We start from the raw sequence: 21,939 nt of genomic DNA on the forward strand, positions 1-21,939 counted from the left end.
TGCACMTAGGAAGGTGAAGACCAAGCAGAAAAAAAATGTTTTTAGAGCGGGACAGATAACTGGATTCTCTCCCCCGACTTCCATTTCTAACTAGGAAACAGCACTAAATTTAGCAGTGCTGCCTAACAGCATTGGTTTCACTGCCCCTTTTCTTGTAGGCTGCCCACRTAAAGAGTCGAAGGGAAATTTAATCCCCTATTTTCTTTATTTGTCACTTGTGCTGTGTAAAGCCACCCAGAGTGAGGGTCTGTGTGCTCTGATGCTACGTCAGAAAGCAAACCCCCTGGAACCAGTTTAGAACAAGGAATAGCTGCTTCCAGGAAAGGAAGTTTTCTTCCTTTACATCCCTGCAAACCCCTTAGGGGAGACCTCAGGAACCAATGTAGCACAACCCAACCTGACAGAGGCTTCACAATCCAAGAAGCATCTGGCTCCTAAAGTTTATTGGGAACATTCCTTCTTTGGCTTTTAAAGGACTTTTCCAAGTCCTTCGAGACTGGAGCTGCTTCCTCAGAGGCAAAGCGCCAGCCAGGTATCCTCATCCTTCTCGGCCTGGGTCCGTCTCGCCGCCCTAGGCAGAGCTCAGCTGCAGGACCATAAGGAGGCCAAGTTTAGCTCAAGGTTCTCCTGAGACAAAGGACCCCCCAGTAACGGAGCCATTCACAGTTCCCACTTTAACCTGAGGATCCAGACTCAAGAAAGGGAGCATCTCCCCCCCAGCCTGGGCTCCAGCGGTGCCCAGCCAGTACAACAGAAAGCACCATCACGCAAGCCAGAGCCCTGAAAGCAGTTGTGACGTATCTGCCTGCAGTGCTTCCTCCTCTTCTCTCTTTATGCTAACCACAGTTGGTGTCAAATGCTTCACCTCATATTTTAATAACTTATTTTTCTCTTTTTTCCCCTAAAATACTGCATACACATTTGTGCTATTTTTTGTTCCTTCTCTCTTCAGCATTGATCATCTTTCCCTTTTGGAGGCAGGTTTTGGGGTTCCCTCAGTAACATTTCCTTTCCCTGGGAGCCCCCCTCACTATCTCCCTCAGCTCTGGTCCTTCCATCTCCTCCATTCTCCTGGTTTTCCCTGTCACTAGTGCATTGAGTTCCGTGCTTAGGCCTCCTTCAATGTCTTTTTTGCTCTCCTATCCACCTCCTCTCAGTTTCAAGGATATTCTTTTCTTCAGCATTAGTCAGAGGACATATTTTCTTTCCTACCACACTCTCTGAACAGCAGCCTTCCCAGTCTTGTTCTCCTTTCTGTATTTGCCACTGAAGAGGGCAGTATGGAAAAGTTATCAGACCTGAGTAGCAAGACATCCTACAAGACAATACCAGSTCCTGGGATGACAGAAAAAAAAATCCTGATTTTTAAAATGCTGCAAGCTGTCCTGCCAATCATAGGAACTGAGCATTACGACACAAGCACGTATTGCTGTGCTGTGGATTTAAGAGCTCAGTAATGCTCCCCAGAAACTTGCTGCCATATCCTTCATATAGGAGGTAGCTATTCAAAGGAATGACCTAAGTTACCTGCTGACCAGCAGACTTTGTCATCACTCCTCTTCCTGTGGAGGAAACACTGGTGCATTCTGCTCCCCTCCACACAATTCAGGTCTGCTGTCCTTAAAACTTGGTGCTCGAAACACAGCCACTAAGGTCATCCGCTTTCTTATCATTTGGGAGCTTGAATATTCCAGGGCTGCTTCTTCCCTCTTTGCACACTTGCCTTGCTTGCAAACCTGGACACAAATCCTTTCATTGTGTCAGACAGGTTTCTCAGGTCACCTGCGTGTGCCTGTAGCCTCTCACCCCACAGCCCGTTTTCCATCTTTTCATGAGATTCAGAACAAAAGACACTTTTATCTTTCATTATTATTACTTATTTTTTTAAAGCCACAACAGTGGCTTGACGGTTGCAAGAAGGTTGGTCTTTCCTGCCTGCTTGAGCAGGAAGGTTGGACTAGATGATCTGTAGAGGTCCCTTCCAACCTTAAATATTCTGAAATATTCTGAAATATTCTTTGTAGCTTGCTAGGAAAACGCAGCAGCAGCTGAACAGCCTGAGTTACAGCACTTCCAAAATGGATTTCGCCTTTTATAAACCCATGATTTCCCCCAAGAAAAACTCAATATGAAGGGAATGACAAACAAAATGCCTTCTGCTGTGCTACGACCATTTATTTTCCAATAGAGAAACACTCAGCACAGCCCTGCCCTGGGCAGAGAAGGTGGGTGCTGAGCAGCAGCGTGGCTGCTCTGGGGCCACCTACCTCCCGAGTTATCTCGTGCCAGGGCAGAAGGCCAGAGGAGGCACCAGGCTGGCCTCTCCCACATTGTCCACGTGCTRACTCAGAGCTCCTGAATGTGGTTACCCACCTCGAGCACCTGGGAGCCCTGTGACAGAGAGGTGTCAGCCCTGGCCAAACACCCTCACACAGGGTGAGGAAGCCTGAGGAGCTCCGGGGGCTCCCACATAACGTGTGGCCCCTGCGCTCACAGTTCTCGAGAACAACTTCTGGCACTCAGGCCCCATACAACCACCTGGAACCATTTTCCTTCAGCATTAGGTACTTGGCTGCCCAAGAAATCAGGTAGAAGAACAGTGTCTTTCTAAATGTGTAACAACTTTCAGAATAGGGAGCAAAAAGAGGAAAAAAAAAAAAAGGAAACAAAGCAACTGTACCCTTGTCTTGTGTGTTGTCCTTGGTCCTTACCTTCTACGCAGGTCTTCGGCCACTGCTGCTCTGCAGCTGAACAAATAGGCCCGGAGAGATTTTAGCTGCTGCCTCAGGCGCACAACAGTTGCCARAGGTTCAACATGCTGGTACAGCATGGGATTTTCCTGTTGGATGTCAATCAGTGGTTCCTCGTACACATATTCCAGGAACTCTTTGGCTTGCTTTGACACCTGAAAAATAAAGCAAGCGCTTCAGCCAGGCTTTCCTCCCAATTCTTTTTAAGTGCCTCTTCTCCTCTGTGATCAGTTATGTTCTACTTCTGAAATGCTGCTGCTACCAGATATAGATAAAGACAAAGCTGAGAGAGACCCAGGCTCAGACCCAGTCAAACTTCTTGCAGTCTATTAAGCACAGTGATATTTTCAGGTACATATTTTCAGGTACATATTTTCACTGCAGAAGAGCATTGCATTCTAGTGTTTCCCAAGTCTAAACGCTGTGATCAGCAAGATTCTTCCCTGTTAATATTTTTATGTTTGTTTGTTGCTTTCTTTTGGGCAAGAAAGCAAAGATTGAGTAAGTGGGACGTTAGAAGAAAAAAAAWAATATTAGAAAAGGAAATACATACAAGTCAAGCTGTACTGTACCATCTCAGGGTGTAGAATTCCAGTGTACTGTAATTCTCCCTTTTTTTWATTCTTAACTATAAAGTTAAGAGGCACATCTATCAAGGTTTTTAAATTACAGCTAAACAAAATTTGTTTTTACTGGGGTTACTCATTCTCAGCATTTCATCTGCTGAGATGAAAATAAAATTTTCTTATGCCTTTCTCATGGCAGTGCTCTATCTTCACCGGCAAAGAGCTCCTATAATCCTGATAAATTAATGGGACTTTTATTCTCGCTGGAAGAGACACTCCTGTTTTTGAGGTGAGAAGGCCACAGTCGCTCTCCCTCCCTATTTCTGCATTTTATCACAGCTGGAAAAGGGAAGATGGGATTATCTGAAATGAACTGCAAGTCACTTGAAACCGCGCTACAGAAATACTGTGTGTTCCGCAATTCAATTAGTCCTCCTTTAAATCAGTGTTTACACTGAGGCCAGGGAGGGATGAATTAGGCTAATATGCTACCTTTCATGAAAGTAACAAAGGCAGCAAGGGCACCCCACAGTCTCCTCTGCTTTAGGAAGTTATTTCCCTTCTGGGGCTGTAAAATAGGAAGCAAGTAAAAGCAGGAGATGTCCTTAAAAACAGCAGCACTGCCAGTGACAGAGCCAGTCTGAGGCAGGGAAAGCTCGTCCTAACTGCAGCCTTTTCACGGTGCATAATAATCGTATAACAAATAACACTCAGGAGAGCCTTCCCACCAGCAGCTGCACAGCTAATACAGCAACCATAATGTCACTGACTTGTCAGGTCCAGAAGCCGTGTTAAACATATCACTTCTATAAACCATCCCACTCTTTCTCATATCTTGGTCTGGTTTCCTGACTTCTGTCCTCTAAAGGAGCTATCTGTGAGGAAGGGCATCACTGAGGACACATCCCCAAGTCCTGCAAGCCCTACCTAAGGCACAAATCCAGACCCCAAAGCACAATGTACTGTAGTGAAGCTCTGCTGACCTGTGCTCCTACAATCCTCCCATTTTTTCAAGGAGACTGGACCATCCCACTAAATTAAAGCTGGTAGGAATAGGAAGGTACAAAGCAGGGCAGCGTGTTAGCCTGCAATGTCACACAAGGATGGATGTTAATACTTCCAGGCCGTGCTTTTCTAGAGGCTGCAAACTTGCCCTTCAGAATTCAATTGACCAGAAGTTGGTCTCCCTTGAAGCCTTCTGGCCGGGAAGTCCATTTCCTCTATGTTCATCTGGCATTTCCAATAAGCCAGGAGCCACCACAACCAAACTGCAATATCGTTTTTTTGGGTTTTTTTTTTTTTTTCTCTCTCCAAAGTAAACAGGGAAACCAGTTGGCAAAAGCAAAAGGAAGAAGGGATGTTCCCAAGACTGCCTCTTTCTTTCCCTGCACACAAACTCATGAAAAACACAAATACAGAAACAAGGGAAAAGGATGGAAAATAAAAGACCCCTGTGAGCTGGGGACTGAACTGCTGGTTCAGTTACGACAGGAGAAACCTGCCTGGTGGCCAGGTTCTGTGAAGCAGTTTTAATTACAACCCAGGTGATTCTCCTTTTCTTACCCACATGCTTGCAGGTGTTCAGTGCATTGTTGCTTTCCAAGATCCTAGCGATGGGAGGACACAATTCTGCAGATTTTTACTGCTTCTGTTTCTTCACATGTTGCCTTGCCAGCAGCAGAGCAGAACCTCAGCCTTGGCAAGGCTTACTTAATAGTTGCAAGTTGACCTTAAGAATGCTGCTTAGTTGTGGGGAAATCCATGAAACATGACCAAAAAAAGTGTACAATCCCATTATATCACTCACATTATATTAAATCCCATGGCCCAGGGTATGTATCAGTGCTAGCTTTGCCTAAGAGAAACACGACAGATTCCAGAGACCTCTGCAGAGGGCAAGAAGTGCAGAGGAGTGGGAGGGAGTGAAGTATTTAAGTTACTTCATTCCCTTTCCCTCCTTGGTGGGCTGACAGGCACAGTGCAGACTGTGTGAAATACAGAAGCATTCAGAGATTGAAGCCCTGCTTTAGTTTTGCTGGTCAATAAATGTGGTTTGGGCCTGGAGCAGCTCCAGGGGTTACTGCAGCGTTGCCTGTGCGAGGCAGGGCTGCCTGCTTAGGAGGAGCTCTGCTCTTTGGCTTCATTCAACATATATGTTGCCAGATACTTTATGCTGCTTTCTTGCTCCTCAATAAAATATCTGTCTTTGCCAAATCAGAGCATCTAACCAATACGCTATTAAGGGATCGTGTGTCTTCGTTACCATTAGTTAGTGCTGCACCCAGCATTAAGTTGCCTTTTAGACAATTCTGGAGAAACAGGCATCAAACCTTATCTCTGAATGGAGAAAAGAAATATAGGTGTAAAAGTGCAGGCACTATGTGCTCTGCCTTGGAAAAGCAGTGTTGGATTCCTGTGGGAGAATAGCAGGAAGAGACACAAAAGCATGAATGTGCAGAGTTGATCAAAAAGGTAAAATCCGACAGATTTCCCCAAAGTAAAGAGTTTATCCTATATGTAGATCAGAGAAAGTTCAAGAGATCCAACCAACGGTCTCAGCTCAGCTGTGGCACGGCCACTTTGGCACACGAACCTGCAGGACCTCCATTCCCTCTCTAATAGGTGGGGATAACTTGGCGTTTTCCCACCTGGTGGGAAAAGCAGGTGGTTCCTTCCATTGTACTTTGCCACAATCAGACATGGATAGGAATTTGGTTGTGCTCCCAAACCACCTCACAACTGTTCTGCTTGTCTACAGAAAGTGCAAATTGATGATTTCTCACTGTAATAATTACAGTGATTTTCAACTGAAGCTTAGCTTAAAAGTCTCAGTCTTTGTGTGTCAGCTGCCTACACCTAGGCCACAGGAAGCTGAGCACAGAGCACAGCTTTTACATAAAAAATAAAAGAGTTTATTTTCTTAACAATATCACTGATACCTTGATATGAGGCCAATTTGCCTACTATGCACTTTCTCTACATCAGGATTAACCAACTGCCTTGGGCCAGCAAGTTTAGTCCTTGGAAAAAGCATCCAAAGAAATAACCCTTAAATATTTTTCAGGGTTTCTAGGAAAAGGAGGTTTTTAGTCTCTACATACAGCAGCTTTATACATTTTGAAGCATCCTGCATTTCATTTTCCTCATGGCAGGCTCTGCCTACCTTTTAATAATCTCTTCAGACAAATGTTCATCTTCCGGAGAGGAGCTTTTCCTCTAATAGGGAATGCACTGTTCACTTTCTCCTTTACAAATAGCCCATAATTATAATATATGCAGACACAAAACATCAAACATCCATTTTCCTGACAAGTTTGCTGTTATTTCAGCCTAAACTCTCTCTGATAGCAGAGCAACAGCTACCACGTTTGCTGGTGTAATTCCTCGGGCCAGATTACTGCAGTTTTAACCAGCAGATTACTGAAGTTTTGGAAAAGCCATTTGTGTAACAAGTGAACGGGTGTAGAATTTTCTCTTTATTTTTGTCTGTGTGGCCCAAACAAGTGTTGTCCTGCCATCTTGCTAGTCTTCTGGAAAGGTCTGTGCCAGGAGATGTGACCTAGTGTACTCTGCAAGTGTCATCTTTGCTGCAGATGACACCAGTTTTTAGCAGGTTTATCCTCACCTGCCCTAAAGGTCATCAGCAGACAACACATTTAATCCTCGACCTGTTGTGAGGTCTTTGTTTGGATGTAAGCAGCGATTGGGGTGACTTGCAAGCAAACCCAGCTGCAGCAGCTGACCTTGTGTTTGGAGGTGTCCCAGTTGTGGACGAGGCGCGCCGGGATGAGGAAGGTGTCGTCCACGTGGCAGGAGCTGCAGTAGTACCAGCCGCTGTAGCCGCACACCTTGGCTTTCCCGTGGGACAGGCCTATGGAGCGCTGACAGCCTGCGGAAGAGACGGGGCAGGAGATTAACTGAGCCCAACGTGCACAATTGGGAAATACAACGCTCAAATTAACTGTCCCCCCTGCTGACACTTCCCTTTTTTAAACAACCAACCAAGTATTTCGCATTCCCTGGAGATAAAGGAGCAAATACCAATGTTCTGTCACTAGCATGGAAAAAACATACATGGAATTTAGCAAGAAAAACTGTTCAGAAAGCAGAGAGGCCTTAGCAGTTCTCAAGAAATAAAGGCAAAAGACCAGAGCAACAAGATGTCTTAACATGAAACTGACTGAAAGTCACCTGAAAACTGAAGCTTAAATAGAAAACCCCAGGCCAGAGAAGCATCATGCCCTCGCTCCAGACAGCCAGGCCTTTTCCCCACATCCAGAGGGATCGGCAGGAATCCCTGCATGACCCTGTGCTTTACAAGGTCTGCCTGACACTTTTTTCCACATCAGGATCATTGTTTTTTTCCCCATCGCCTCCTGCTCAGGGTCCCTGGGTGAAAAATAAACGCAGGCCAAGGCTTCTCCTTGGGCTGGAAGGGACTGAAGCAGATCTCTCCCTCATCCAACTGCCTCCTCTCACCGAACGCGCAGGCACACCAGGTATCTCCCACCTCCGTCTTTCTCTCAACCGTGGTTAAAATGGACCACGAGGTTCCAGCAATATCAGAGCTGAAGACTGGGAGACACACGGCAACCTGCTTAGGGAACAAGGCTAAAAATGCTCAGGTGGCCACAGTGAGAGGCGTGTTATTAACACCCCTTTGGCAGGGCCCACACACTGGCATTTCTGCCTGGCCTTCAAGAGCCAGTGTCCCCACAGGACCCCCACAGCTACAGTCACCATTAGCACCCACTCCAATAAASAGCATTTTACAAGCCCAAGGATGCTTCTCTGAACCTATTTTTGTTCCTTAGCTCCTCAGAAACACATTTTCACACAGAGCATTTCCCATTCCTTTTCACATCCTCAAGTAGATCATATTCTGCACAGCTACATAACATTGTGAGGCTGAGATTTCTTTTAGATGAGAATGTGGCACCCACCTTACATTCTTCTTTACCTTACAGGTTTCGCTGCTTGAAAATCACCATCTTTTCCATTCCTATCTGTTGTGATTCATAATGATGGCTATTTCTACAATCCTTTCAAATCAAGTTATCAAAGCCCTGATTTTCTTTGATGTTATGCAGTTCAAAGTGATGCAGTGTGACAAACATATTCCTGTGGCATAGCCCACTTAGGCTACTTTGCTTTCTTAAGGYGGGGGAAAAAAAAAGAGCAAGAGAGAGAAAAGGAGAAGGAAGAGGAGGAAGGAATAGCTCATGGCTTAACACCTTGGAAATCCTGCAYTCAGATGTTCAGGAACATAAACATCACATTTGCCAGAGAGGAAGACATTACCGGTTCCTCGCTTTAAACCCTTGCATTGGTTTAGCACTGAGTTCTAAACATTGGGTTCTTCCCAATGAGAAGAGCCCAGTTCCAGCAAAGCACCTCGGCGAGATCCACAGTGCAGCTCCTGGGCTTGGAGAGCCATCCTTGCCYGAAGGGTGTTGGAGAGCAAGCTGTGAATAGATGCAGTGCTAGCAAGGCGAGGGAAGGAGCAATCCCAGCTCTTCCATCAAAGGAAAGGCACCTAAACAGCCTTGGAATCAAGCAAGGGAAAGAGAGGGATCCTGGGGAGGAGAACCCAGGACACRTGGATACAACTCTTCAACCCCAAAGGCAGACAATATTTTTTTAACCCAGATACTTCTTTTAACTTTTAGCAAGAAGAGATCGGAGGAGCTCCCCAGTGAAGCAGAGAAAATGGAAGACCAAACTAGAATTAAGTACCCAACTGTTTTCCTTATCCAATAAAGTTCCTCRCTCAGTATCAGGAAAAAGCAACTCTCTCATGATTGCGTACCATAATTAAATTTGTGACAGATTAGCTTGGAAGCTAATTCATTTAGCAGCAACATGAAAAACGGAGAGAAGATAATGACCCAGAGACTTCAAAAAGCTTTCAGCCTGATAAAGCCACAGAACAACCTAAGCAGAAGCACAGCAACGAAYGTGCAGCGTTCAATCAGACGGACATTTCCCTGGCTGCTCAGCACACAGAGAGCAGACGTGCGAAGCGCTTCGGTTTCAGGCAGGCTTTGCCACGTCCCCATTCACTCCACAACCTTTTTCCATGGATGAGCCCAAAGCCACGWGGCAGGCAGGCACACTTAGGAGGCATCTGAGGTCCCAGCGTGTCTCCTGCTGCCCGTTTTCTGTACAGCCTTTGTTCTGTGAGGTGTTTGCTCCCCTTATTCCCACCCTGGCTTGAGCTTCCTACGCTTTGTCCCTTTCCCTGCATTAGCCTTCTGCCAAAGAAATYCTCTTTCTCAAGAAATTATCTGAACTTTTAAACCTCCAAAGAAAGTCTGGCCCTTTACTCACCTTTGCCTATTTTTCTATGAGCTTCTTATCGACTTCTTTTTAAAAAAGGCTAACAGATCAAACACACACAACGTTCTCTGTTGAAGCCCTGTGGCTTTGACCCTATGCAGTTGCAATTATTTAAGCCATAGGCAAATCCCACTGTGATTATCCTCTAGATTGGCTTCCCCACAAGTCACAAAGGGTTCAGTGCTCCCCTATTCCCGCTTCAATCCCACCCAAAGGACGGGCCCAACGCTCCCGAGCCAGGGGAAACTTCCTGACTATTAGGAGGAGCTCAGGATTAAGCCCTGAATTAACTTCCATTATCGCCATTTAACAACTCGACCCAACACAGAGCCCTGTCTTTGCTCTCTCTCATGCGGATGTTAGGTCAGGATCTGCAGACCTACCTGGGCATATGCAACATTCTGCATGTTGGCATTAGACCTGTCCCCTATGCAGGGCCTGCCACGTGCACGCTGCAGGTTGCAAGGCTCTATTCTGCCCCCATAATAAAACTAACGGCAATGAAGCCTGCAACTTTAACCCTGAAAAGACATAAATGTCCAAACCTAGCCTTGCACTTTGTGCACATTAAGAACAGAACTCCATAAATAAACCAGGACTAGAAAATACTAGCTGTGTGTCAAAGGACTGCAATGAAGTTTCTTTTCTTTTCTATTTTTTTTTTTAAAGAAACTTCTGGGTTTTTATTTGCTTGGATCTTCCCAATGGAATTTCAGTAGACTACAGGTTTACTTTCAATGCTGAGAAGCACTGAGGTGCTGTTTTTCCCAGAGAACTTGCTCCGAGGGAATTAGAAGCAGTCATAAAAAGCCTTGCTTCACATGCAGTGAACCCTTTAGCACATCCCTCTGCTTCCTCCTGGTGCCTCCTTTCCTTGTCCCCCATTCCCGGGACGCTCCAAGCGGATCTCTCCTTCCCCATTCCTTTTCTCCCCCATGTGCCGCAGGATCGGGCTCCGCAGGCTCGGCTGCTTGGCACTGTGTGGCCAAAAGGGACAGGAGCTGCTGTGCTGGGCAGCAGTCAGGAATTGGGCAGCTCCTTGGCCAGGATGGGAGCTAGGAGTAAGCACAGGGGCTAATTAATTGTGGCACCCCCTATAGCTATTTACGTTCAGGCTTGGCTAGGTCTCCCGGGAATGGAGGCGGGAGACCGGAGCCGTGCCAGGTGGATGCAGGTCCTGGTGCTGCCCGGAGGCTGCTGCACTTGCAGGGCGCTTTCTGAAGGGGACACCGAGGGCAATGCACGCGGAGGGGAACCCCACGCAGGCTGCAAAGAGAAGGAGGGGAGAGGAATAATAATAATAATAATAATAATAATAATAATAATAATAATAATAATAATAATAATAATAATAATAATAATAATAATAATAGAGGGTCCCTGTCAGGTCCCGGCCCGGCGGAGGCGCTTTGTCACTCCATTAAGCAGGCAGCAGGGGGCTGCGGGAAGGGGGGCAGCGCCACAGACAACAGGCTGCCCTCTTGTATTGCTATTTAATCACTTTTCCTAAGTAAATAAAGCAGCCCTGAGGTGCTGTCATGTCAAGGGAATTTATAACAAAACAAAAAGCCCCTCAATTTTTCCCTTGGTCATTCCCTTTCCTTCCCTCCCAGCCCTGCAGGACTAGAGAGGGTTATTACTGTAGCCTTAAGTTCCATCTTTGTGTTGCTTGCCTTTGATTCCCACTCGGACCTTGCCACTTTCTGGCACTAATTTGTCAGGCCGAACAAAGGAGGGATTTGTACCTCCTGTAAGGTCTCAATTAGGAAAAGCTTCTGCTGTATTATGTGCCATTGGGACAGGACACAAAGACGGTAATTACAGGAATTTGCACTAAATGGCTGAAGAATTCACAGCAAAACTTTTCTTCCTCCCTCCTCCTCCCCGTTTCCCCCTTTTCCAAGCTTTCCCCTCCCAGGAGCCCTGGAGAAAAGGGCTCTCAATGCCTGCAAGATGTAATTACGAGCAGCAGGCCCCYTGGCTTAAACAGGAGCCCGTGCAGGAGAGCAGCACAAGCTCCYGCAGGGAGCAAGGCGCGAGGAAGGACCCGCTGTGCCTCCTCAGCAGCAGCTTTTCCCAGTYACAACTGGGATTTTCCCAGTTACAATGGGGATTATTCACTCACTTGTACTGCGGGAACAGCTAGAAGTTCCAGCTCAGGCTTGAGGACTTYGGAGGAGAGCGTTGGCAACGCTCACTCAAAACTCTCCTGCGTCTCAGGCAGAGGGTGGAACAAAATGACAAAAATCTTTCTCCACYGAACTTTGCATTGAAAAGCAACAAGGAGAAGGGAATACAGTTTGAATGGACATTACCTACAGCAAGGCTGTCCATCCTGCTGTCTGCTGGAGTTCCACAAAGCCAATGTGCTGGGTAACACACTGGGCTCAATCCATCCGGGGGACTTCCACCTGACCCGGTCCCAGTCTCGCTGCTGCTTTCATTCTCACAGCTACCAGTAGGGACAAGGCATCGCTTTGCCCCTCTTTTTTGCACATCAGATGTTTTTAAGGCACTCAGGTACCCGGTGGTGTTGAGGCCATCACAGCCCTGGGCTAGCTCAGCATTCACACCAACTGGGGTTCTGGATAAGAACGATCAGATGCAGCTGCTTAAGGCCACGTTTCAGCTCTGCCTCGAGAGAGGAGAGCAGCAGCTAAGGCGGTGCGTGAACCCGGGGCTCGGAGCGCACGCAGCCCCGCGGCAAGCACCGGCACGCGGCGGGGAGCCTCCCAGGAGGCTGCCAGCTGAGCCCGGCCTCCAAAAAGGACAGCAGACAGAAATTAAAGGAAAGAAACAGGCTCGAAACCAGAAAGCTGGAAGGCAAACCCCTGTGATTCCGAAGCAAGCACGGATCTGATACCTGTTTGCTACTCAAGCACTCCTGACCTCATACACCTCATAGGCTTTTCTCCCTATTTTAGAGAGCAAGACAGGCTGACACGCTGAGGCTCCCTGGCTGGAGATGGAGGAAGGGAGCAGCTCTGCGCTGCTGCAGTGCATGCGAGTGCTCCCAAGGGATTTTTCCAACGTTTTCCTGGGCCGATTCCGCAGTTCTGTTGCTTACCCGCACACTTGAAACTCTGAACTGTGAGCCCTCTCTCCAGCGACAACGTGGTCAGGATGCTCAGGAAGCTGGTGGTCACCGACTGGCGCTTGCTCTTCCTCAGGTCCTTTCCGAAAGGCCGATCTCCGGCTTTGTTCCTAAGCGTGACTTGCAGGTCCTGACCCAAACTCCKGGCAGCGCTGGCTGCCGCTCGCAGCGCCTCCATCCACTCCTGGGCTCTCTGGCGCGTCTCCGCACGCAGCCGGAGGACGTCCTGAGGAAAAATGACCTGAAAGCAGGAGTCACAGCCATCCTGGGCGTCCGTCTGGACCGACAGGCACACGTCGATGTTGTAGCTCAGCAGAGGGTCTTCGTCAAGCCTACCTGGTTGGAATGCCATGAGATAAGATCTATTCAAGACAAACGTAAATGCCTTCCAGTTATTCTGGACAGTCAACCTATAGAGAGTCCCCGATTTGAGAATATTTGGGTACTCTTTAGTATTTTCGGTCAAATTCATGGAGAGGAAAAGCTCCATGGGCTTCTCCAGCAATCCGTTGGTTTGTGGAAGGTCGCTGTTGTCGTCGGCCTTGGGCGCGTTCTCCAGCGTCTCCCGCTGCCTCCCGAAYGGCGGCCCGGCAGCGCGCACCGCTTCCCACAGCTTCTGCCCCCAGTCCAAAGCCTCCCAGGAGGAGCCGGCCTTGAGCTGCAGCCGCGAGCTGTCCGAGAGCAGCGCGTCCACCACCTTGGCTTCAGCGCTGCCCGTGAGCGCGACCCTCTGGAAGCGCGCGAGCGGGTACAGCGTGGGAAGCGTCGCGTTGCCGCTGCTGTCCAGGCGGTGCAGGCACAGGTCGCACGGGGAGAGCTCGGCGTAACAGCTCTGCCAGTAGCTGTCATCGTCCCTTCGGATTTCCAAGTATCCCTTCTTCAGGATGTTTGGAAACGTCGGCTGGTGTTCTGGAAGACACAACAGAAACATCACGGTTGGTTCTTTTGCAATGACTTGCTTCTCGCCGTTAGGTCATTTAAGTTCATACATCTCATGACACATTTGAGTATAATTTGAGTTTTCAGAATAAATATCACTGACAACCATCACCCATTAGGCTATCTGGATTCATAAAATGCATGCACCTTTGAGTATACGCTTGAATCAAGAGAAGTATAGCACTTTTGTATCCAGAAATGCCAGAACACTCTACAAAGAAACAGAAATACAGAGAAACAAACCCATTTTCCTGACATTATCCCAGAGGACAGAGCAGGTCTTCCGGACCCGACATCAGAAGAGTCTGGTATTACCAAGTAAAACAAGAATGGCAGCTCCAAAATGCTAAATCCTGCACAAAAGCAACCAGTTTAGCTCTGTGCTGGTGTCTCAATGTCTCTCTCACAGTGCCTCTAGCAACATCTTTGATAGCATTTTACACCTTTTTATACTCACATACCAGACTCACCAGGAGACAGGGAGTGCAGAACTGTATCCAATGACAGGAGCTTCTCACGGCATTTCGGCAAGACCCAAGACCAGAACATTCTGCCCAGCTCCATTTACCAGAARGGAGTTTTGATTATTTATAAGAACCAAGCTTAGGATGAGCAGACACGACYGATTTATTTATTTATTTTGAAAAGGAGGCTGCCCAGTCTCAGACACACGTTAAATTCCCCAGCATTTCAAATGCTTTGGATCAGGCCCTTTCAAAAACCCTGGCCCAGGGTGAAGTCAAGGGGAATTTTCTTAGTTCTGAGAAAATCAGCCCAGGCACAAGTTCCTCTGGGCATCAGAACCATAAGAATTTAAACTGAGCTATTAAAAGAATTTCTGAATTTTAAAAGGGTTTCTGTGCTGAACTTGTTTCCAATCCAACCTGCATCACTCCAGCCTCTGTTWACACACGTGAACGCTGTATTTTCACCTGAGGCTGCGCGTGTGGCTTTATATATAATATAACTTCAGAGGAAGTCACTGTTACGCTCTAATGACAAATTTAATACTCAACATCCCAAAGTAATCCAGCACTGAAACAATTCTCGCTCCTTTCTGGCTTCTGCTTCACCTTCCTTGCAAGGGAATCTGCAATAGGCTTTGAATTAACAACATAGGTTTTGGGTTAACAGAATTAACAGAGAAATTCCAGCTTCCAATCGCCCCTGGAGGCTTCTGTTCCCAAAGCAGGAACATGGGAACCACTTGGGAAGGGCTCTTGAAACTCTGCCTGGCACAACCGGGCCAAACCACGACCGGCATCAACTGACCTGAGGGCACTGCAGCAAATCCAGAGCTGCTTCAGCCCGTGGTTTCTACCCTCAGGCTGACAACGTTTGAAAGAGGGATGGGGTAGACGGCGGCACAAAAGATTTTCCTGGCTGCAAAGCACATGGTGGATTGACAGAGTTGTCTATTGGGCAAGGAGACCACTAAGAACAGAAAGTCCTGGCTAGCTCCTCATACCAACTTTAAGTATTTACAAGGATTAAGTAAAGTCCCAGTCAAAAACACACATGAGCATTAATGTAGAGTGTGGCTACACTTAACGTGAACATGCAGACCTGGGGCAGGCAGTGAAAAACGGGACAAGGATGCTGCTTCCCACCCACGTTTGCAGCAAAAACGACACCTTTAGGTGTCTAGGTCTCCAGGGCAGGGGTTTTGCTGGGCCAGCCCATGCTCAGCTTCCTCACTTAGCCCACACATACCCAGGATGGAGATTGTATTTAACACCATGTTGAAAATGCTCTGCACTTTACCTATGAAGATTTCCTGCAGAGATCATAAAAAGCATGATAATAATTAAAAAAAAACTCACTACTTTGACACTAGGTCTGAAAAGGTTCAAAAGAAGTCGATATAACTATACTTTGCAGACAAATAAGCTACTCAAGTGCATTTTGGCTAAACGTGAAAACTGAAAGCCCACTCYAAGACTTAGAATGGCTGAGAAAAAGCCTGCTTTGCTACCTCAAATGGACAGATACACACAGAGGCGCGCGCACGCTAAAAGGGAACCAATTTTGCTCCCCATACATCTCTGGCCTGACATTCATTAGTATTTCTGTGCTAACTCAAAAGCCATTAATTTCTSTGAAACCCACACTAATCCCTTTGTAGTGCAGATAATGGACAGCCATTCTAGAGTCATCTTCCTTTGCTATTAATCCAATCAGGGAGGCAGCGCTGCTGCGGCTCCCTCGCTTCCATCAGGTACAGATGACAGTTCAAGTTGCTCCATGCTAAGACCACCTCGTGGCCCTCCCCAGGCCCCCCGTTTTGCCAGCACGCAAAAGCGGGGGGCTTTTGATTCCTTTTGTTGGGTTAGGGCAGAACCAGCCCCTCTCCCTGCTTCCCTCGAGCTCTTGAGAATCGTCTCCAYCAGGTCCTGCTGCACACAGGACAAAACCAGCAGCCAACTTGGTTAATATTCCAATATCCCGTTTTCTTTAGGAGAGGCTGGCAGAGAGGGGTCACATCCATATGCACCCGTGCACTAAACACACACACCTTGCAGCCCTCTGCTTCTTTATCTCCTTGATGTGCCCTGTGCCAGATAATACCTTTCCACTCGGATACTAAGTGCTCCCTTTCCCTCCGTCCACCTTCCGAAGAGAAGCAGCATCTTTTTTTTTCCTTCCTGCAGAGACGGGCAGAGTAAATTGAAGAAGAGTAAATAAAAAGAAGGGAAATAATGAGAGTAAATGGCCCACGTCTGAGCCATTTGGAGTTATAATTTCAAGCGAGGAGGGGGAAGGAGGCAGAGGGAACAAAGGGAGATGCAGCAGCTGAGGATGGGCCGTGTGTTCCCTCCACTTCCAGCCTCTTTCTTGGGAGCTCCTGCCTCATCCCAAGCTGGGTGGATTTACCTGGAGTTATGGGCACATGGGAAGCCTCACGTGCAGCCCCGCTCAYGGCAGCCTGCGGAAGCACGAGGACAAGGCAGAGGATCCCAGGCTGCTCGTCTGCAGTCGGCCTCACAGAAGAGGCTGCCAAGGCCCATGCAAGGAAACAGTCTCCACACACACCCCCACTTTCAACTCAGGTTTAAGACCTGGCCTTCAGCTCACCGGGGCCGGGTCAGGGACGAACCGCTGCTCGGCCAGTGCGACCGGCATCCGCGGGACCCGTTTCCTTCCTCCCGAAAAGCAGCCTTTTGTTCCCCCCATCTTCCTGCCTGGCTCTGCAGCTGCACCTTTTTCAGGCAGGTTCATTGGATGTCCCTCCTTGCCCCAAGCATTGGGATTGATATTTAGCAACAAATTCCCAGCAGTTGGCTCTCCCGTAGCCAAGTCTGGCTTATTCTCCCTGTGCCACCTCTTCCCAAGGGACCCTTACAGTAACAAAACCTTTTAACTAGGTAGCACTTTGCATGTACTTACAACAACTACTCTATTTTCATTTTTAACAAAACCTTTTAACTAGGTAGTGCTTTGCATTCACTTACATCAACTACTCTATTTTCATTCCCTTTAAGCTCAGCAGAGGCAAAACCTGATTTGAAATGTCAAATTTGGCAACATCTTAATTTTAGCTTTGTCCATGGTTGGCAACACTGGGTTAGCTTTTTCTTTTCCTCCTCACTTCATATAATAGTTAGCCATGGTAAATGMAAATATCTACAGAACAACTGCACTTCTCTCCTAGAAGCACTGGACTTATGTTCTCACGTGCTCCATCCGCAAGTGGGAAGAACAAAAATCTGCAAAAAGCAGGAGGGACTTGAATGTGCTTGTAAAAGCCATGRTGGTTCAGCTGATTTTGGTATAAACTCACTTATTCAAAGAGAAGGAAGGAAGCCACAGAAACAGGGCCAGCTCACGCGAGGACATCAGCGAGGGGAAAGTCCTGCACAGYGCAGGAGACCTGCAGGCCTCACGACTGGTTTGCTGTAGCTCTTGGTGTCAACGACCCCGGCTGCACAGCTCTCACCTGCTCCTTTTACAAGCAATAAATCCAGTCAAAGTACAAACCCCTTTGAATTCCCCTCACCAGCTCACAGGCAGGGTCCCCCCAGCCTCATCCTTTCTGCAGARCACAACACTTGTGACAGCAGCTGGACGAGGTGGAATCCTGGCTTCCYTATGGCACACAGGGCTATGCAGCAGATAGAGGATCCCTGAAGTCCATAGGATCCCTGGGATAGGGGAAGCAGCCCCAAACAGGGATTCCTCAGACCTCGAGGACCTCTGCTCCCAGCGTCGCAGCGCTGCCAACGACCCTACCTGGATGCTGCCCACAGGAACAGGCTGGCTGAGCACAAGCATCGCTGCTGCTGGAAGGACACGGTGTTGCTGGAGGTTCCCCGGGGCTCGCGGGCTCCGCAGGCAAAGGAGGAGCCCCGGGAAAGGGCTGTAGCACCCACACGCACAGGGAGCGCCGGGTTACAGGGAAAGCATCCGCATGGCTGTCCAAGGTAACTGCTCCCATGTTGTGCTTTAATGATCCGGACAGGCTCGCGCTGGCTACGGCAGGAACAGCTCTCTGCCTGCAGCCCTACGGCCAGACACACAAATTCTGCCTCCAGTTTCCATGCAGCTTCCTCCTTTGCCAGCTCCACGTGGGGCTTGCTCCCTAGCACCCAGTGCGCCTCTCGAGGGCACGAGCTGGGGCACTGCCACCAAGGGCAAACCTTCTGCCCAAATCATTCCTCTCATGGTGCATGGAAAGGATCCAGCTCCGCTGTATTTGTCTTATGAAAAGGTGAGTTACAGGAACAGGCAATCTCAGTAATAAACACGCTGTGAAGATGAGGAAGAAACGTATCTGTGAAAAGCCAGTGCTYGCAGCAAGCTCGGGGCTCTAAGGGACCTCTGCAGGCTGCGGAGGGAAGTTCTTCCCCGGGGCAARGAGCGCAGAGGGGCCCGAGCTGCTCTCAGCCTCTCACAGCCACTTGTTTAATGGCCATTAGAGCCTTGCRATCCATCCCCCAGCGGGCCCAGGCCACCAGGAGCCCTTGGGCCACCGCGGCCGCCACCAAATCATGGCTCGAAGTGACCCTCGYCGGCCAAGCGCGTGAGCAAGCCTGGAAATACAGAATGACTCACAGCAGCAGCTTAGTTCTTCGCTCCGGATATTTCTTACTATAAATAATTACCCCCGCTTCCCCCACCCCGTTCTGTTTTCCTGAGGGCAGGATATGGAAACTGGGTCAAAAAGCCTAAGCCTCAGACACAGCCAGGGCACCCGTGCTGGCCTGCGTGGCACGACATTTACCAGCTCCTCTGCGGGCACAGGGACATGCCCCGTCCTGGGTTTTTAACCATCAGCCACCCACAGAGCCACAGAACGATCACAGAATGGTTGAGATTGGAAAAGGTCTCTAGAGATCATCTAGTCCAGCCGCTGCTCCAGCAGGGACACCCAGAGCACGGGGCACCCGGTCACATCCAGGAGGGTTGGGAAGACCTCCAGAGCAGGAGCCTCCGCAGCCTCCCTGGGCAGTCTGGGCCAGGGCTCGGGCACCCTCACAGTGAAGAAGTTCTTCCTGTCTTCCTAACTGCTAGCCCAGGTTTTTATAACCAGYGCCCTCTGACCACACGTATCATCTTCCCCAACCCTCTGGCCTTTTCTGGAACTCCTTCATGAAGCCATGCCATTATTTAGATCATAAAATCATTGTGGCACAAGCTGTTCTTCTTTCCCTCAAGCGCATGGTTCCCTTCTGGCATCTACCACATAAATCACAGAGAGGGAGACACCAGCTCAGCTTTTCCAAAGCCATGAGCAGAGCCTCTTGGAGTGAGGTCGCCTGGGAAAGGAAAAGGAAGAAGCCTCCTTTGCTGAAACCAGTACCCCACGTGTCCCGCTGGAGATGCCTGCGTCAATCTGATAACAGGACTTCCTCTATCCCGTACAAAGCTGGCAGAGATGCACTAGTATTGACAGGCACACATGGGATGCTCGCATTTTTGCTCATTGTTTATGAATTGAATAGTCAACATTTCTTAAAGAAATAGAGCAGAGCTTGCAGGAAAGCTTTGTATACTCCCTACTTAATAGCTCTCTTCAATTTTATATATTTATATATTTATATATTTATATATATATATAAAATAAAAACTGCCTTTGTTAGGATTTGCCATTCTTCAAATAGCTTTACCATTCAAAGACGTTTCAGCTTACGATAAGCAGGTAAGGAAATGATCAGAAATACACCACAAGCACCAATGCTTTTTACCCGAGTCAATCTGGAGAAAGCAGGAGCAAAACGTAAAGCAACTAAAGTTTCTCAGACCGTGCAAGAACGGGAGTTGGGATCATTTTAAAAACAGGTCCCTAGATACACAAATGGGAAGCAAGCTACAGTGGAGATGAGCGAGTTGTGCTGGTGGCCACCATGCGAGGAGCCTGGGCTCCTCTCCCTCGCACGAGCATCCCCTGCTCCGGGGTGCCGTTGCCGAGCAGAGGCCGCGGAGCAGCCCCATGCGCACCTGTGTTTCCCTGGAGGTCCTCGCGCGTGGCCAGCGCCAGGTAGGAGAGCAGGGCGCAGGCGGCGTGCGGGGCGGGCGGCTGCCGCGCGGCCCAGTCCACGCGGCTCGCGTCCGAGCGGGAGCGCCCGTGGGCCGGCTTGAAGGCGGCCGCCGCCTCGCTCGGCGCCAGCAGGTCGTTCACGGAGCGGGGCCGCTCCCGCCGCCGCTGGCACAGGGAGAAGATGTCGAGCGCCGGGGCGCTCACGTCGGCGGCCCTGCCCCGCCGCGCCGCCAGCTGCTCCCGGGCGGGGAACGGGGCCGGCGCTTTGCTCTCCACGAGCCCGTTCTTGCAGCCATCCCAGAGGAGGCCGCTTTTGGCCAAGGAGGCGACGTTCCTCAGGTTCCTGCTCTCGGTTAGCTGATCGAATACCTCGCGTCCGACCAGCTCAGGGACCTGCTGCACCCCAAACACCTCCGAAGGCTGCACAATCTTATCAAGCTTCGCATCAAAACTATTGAAAAAGTCCTCGGTGACTTCCAGGGCAGGGCTAATATCATCAACCTCGAGAGCCTCCATGTTGGACGCTGCCAGCGGCACCRAGCAGACCCTGCATGAACATCCAGGCCGAGAGCCGCTTCACATGTGCCCTGGCCGCTCCGTTGGCTTGGAGATGGGACAAATGCACTCGCCAGTCCAAATCTTTCGTGGTAGAAAAGGAACCAAAGCAACTCTTGTCTTCAGACACAACGTGGACTGATGCAGTCAGTTAGAGTTGAGCACGACTCCAATCCCCGGGGATTAAACTCACAGTGACAGAGAGGGCCTGTAAAGCAGAGCAAAACATCAGTTTAACGGGAGCCTCTTCCCACAGAAGGCTGTTTAATCATATAACTCTTCCCATAGTCCTAGCCCCCTTTCTCCCTCATTGTGCAACAGCATCAGGATATCAAGTAACTGCTTTTGGTCTGTGTTGTTCAACGTGCAGGTTGTCACTTGGGTGGGAGGTTGCAGAGAGGAGCTTGGGGCACTGAATGAAGTGAAACCACAGGGACAACATTGATTAACCAACATAAGCTTTGGAGAGCTGCACTCAACATGGGATTGATCAACACTGCAAATGCAGCTGCCTAGGGAACATGTCACACATGTTCCCAAGAGGTGGTTAAGAAAAAATAAAAATAAGGGGCAGCAATACAAGCCAGCCAGCCTTGAAGGGTTTAGGAGTACTTTTTCTCGTGGATTGTTTGCATTCCCATKCTCAGGGGACTGACGTGGGCCTTGGCAGCAGCTCCTTTCCTACCTGTCCGAGTACKCAGGGCTGCAATATTTGCCACACGGGCTGCTGCAGAGCACTCACGTGGACCTTCTCTTGGCAGCATCGCTGGGCACCTATGCAAGGTGCTGCAACAACCAAAGTCCTAGACACATCCCACAAGCAAAACAAAATATACCACCCTCAGAACCGTCAGAAAACTGCACATCTTTACTTCCAAGCAGCTGACCCACTGTGGGAAGCAGAGAGGAAAAGAAAGGCTTCCAGGCTGGGACCAGGGCTGCAGGTCTCTCCAAGGATCTCATCACCGGCTGCTCTCTGACCAGGCCTGATGCCCTCTCCTCCTCCCTCCGACCTGAAGCTTCACCCACGGCTCTGCCTTCTGAGGTGCAGAATTGGCATCAGAAAGATAAAACACGTGCAAATTCTTGAGCCCTGGGGACTGGTCCTTTGCTAGCTGGTCTTACTGCTGCTCGAAGGAATCACGGTGCCTACAGTCCAGACATGGAGCACAAGCCAAAGGWGTGAAGATCCATGTCCCACTCCTGACCACATTAGCC

General features: G+C 49.0%; 1 protein-coding gene across 1 annotated transcript in view; it reads right to left on the reverse strand.

Moving 5' to 3' along the window:
- Positions 1–20,923, reverse strand: part of PLEKHM3 (pleckstrin homology domain containing M3) — a 48,598-nt gene extending 27,675 nt beyond the window's left edge. Inside the window, exons 1-4 of the mRNA XM_026049101.1 lie at positions 20,127–20,923; positions 12,723–13,658; positions 7,060–7,205; positions 2,712–2,905 (exon numbers count right to left, since the gene is read on the reverse strand). Coding sequence (XP_025904886.1) covers positions 2,712–2,905; positions 7,060–7,205; positions 12,723–13,658; positions 20,127–20,682 — 1,832 coding nt within the window. The 5' untranslated portion in view covers positions 20,683–20,923. The remainder of the gene's footprint in view (positions 1–2,711; positions 2,906–7,059; positions 7,206–12,722; positions 13,659–20,126) is intronic.
- Between the last annotated feature and the right edge of the window lie 1,016 nt (positions 20,924–21,939).

This window comes from Nothoprocta perdicaria, unplaced genomic scaffold (assembly GCF_003342845.1).
Source record: "Nothoprocta perdicaria isolate Ctin4 unplaced genomic scaffold, notPer1 scaffold_11, whole genome shotgun sequence".
Lineage (NCBI taxonomy): Eukaryota > Metazoa > Chordata > Aves > Tinamiformes > Tinamidae > Nothoprocta > Nothoprocta perdicaria.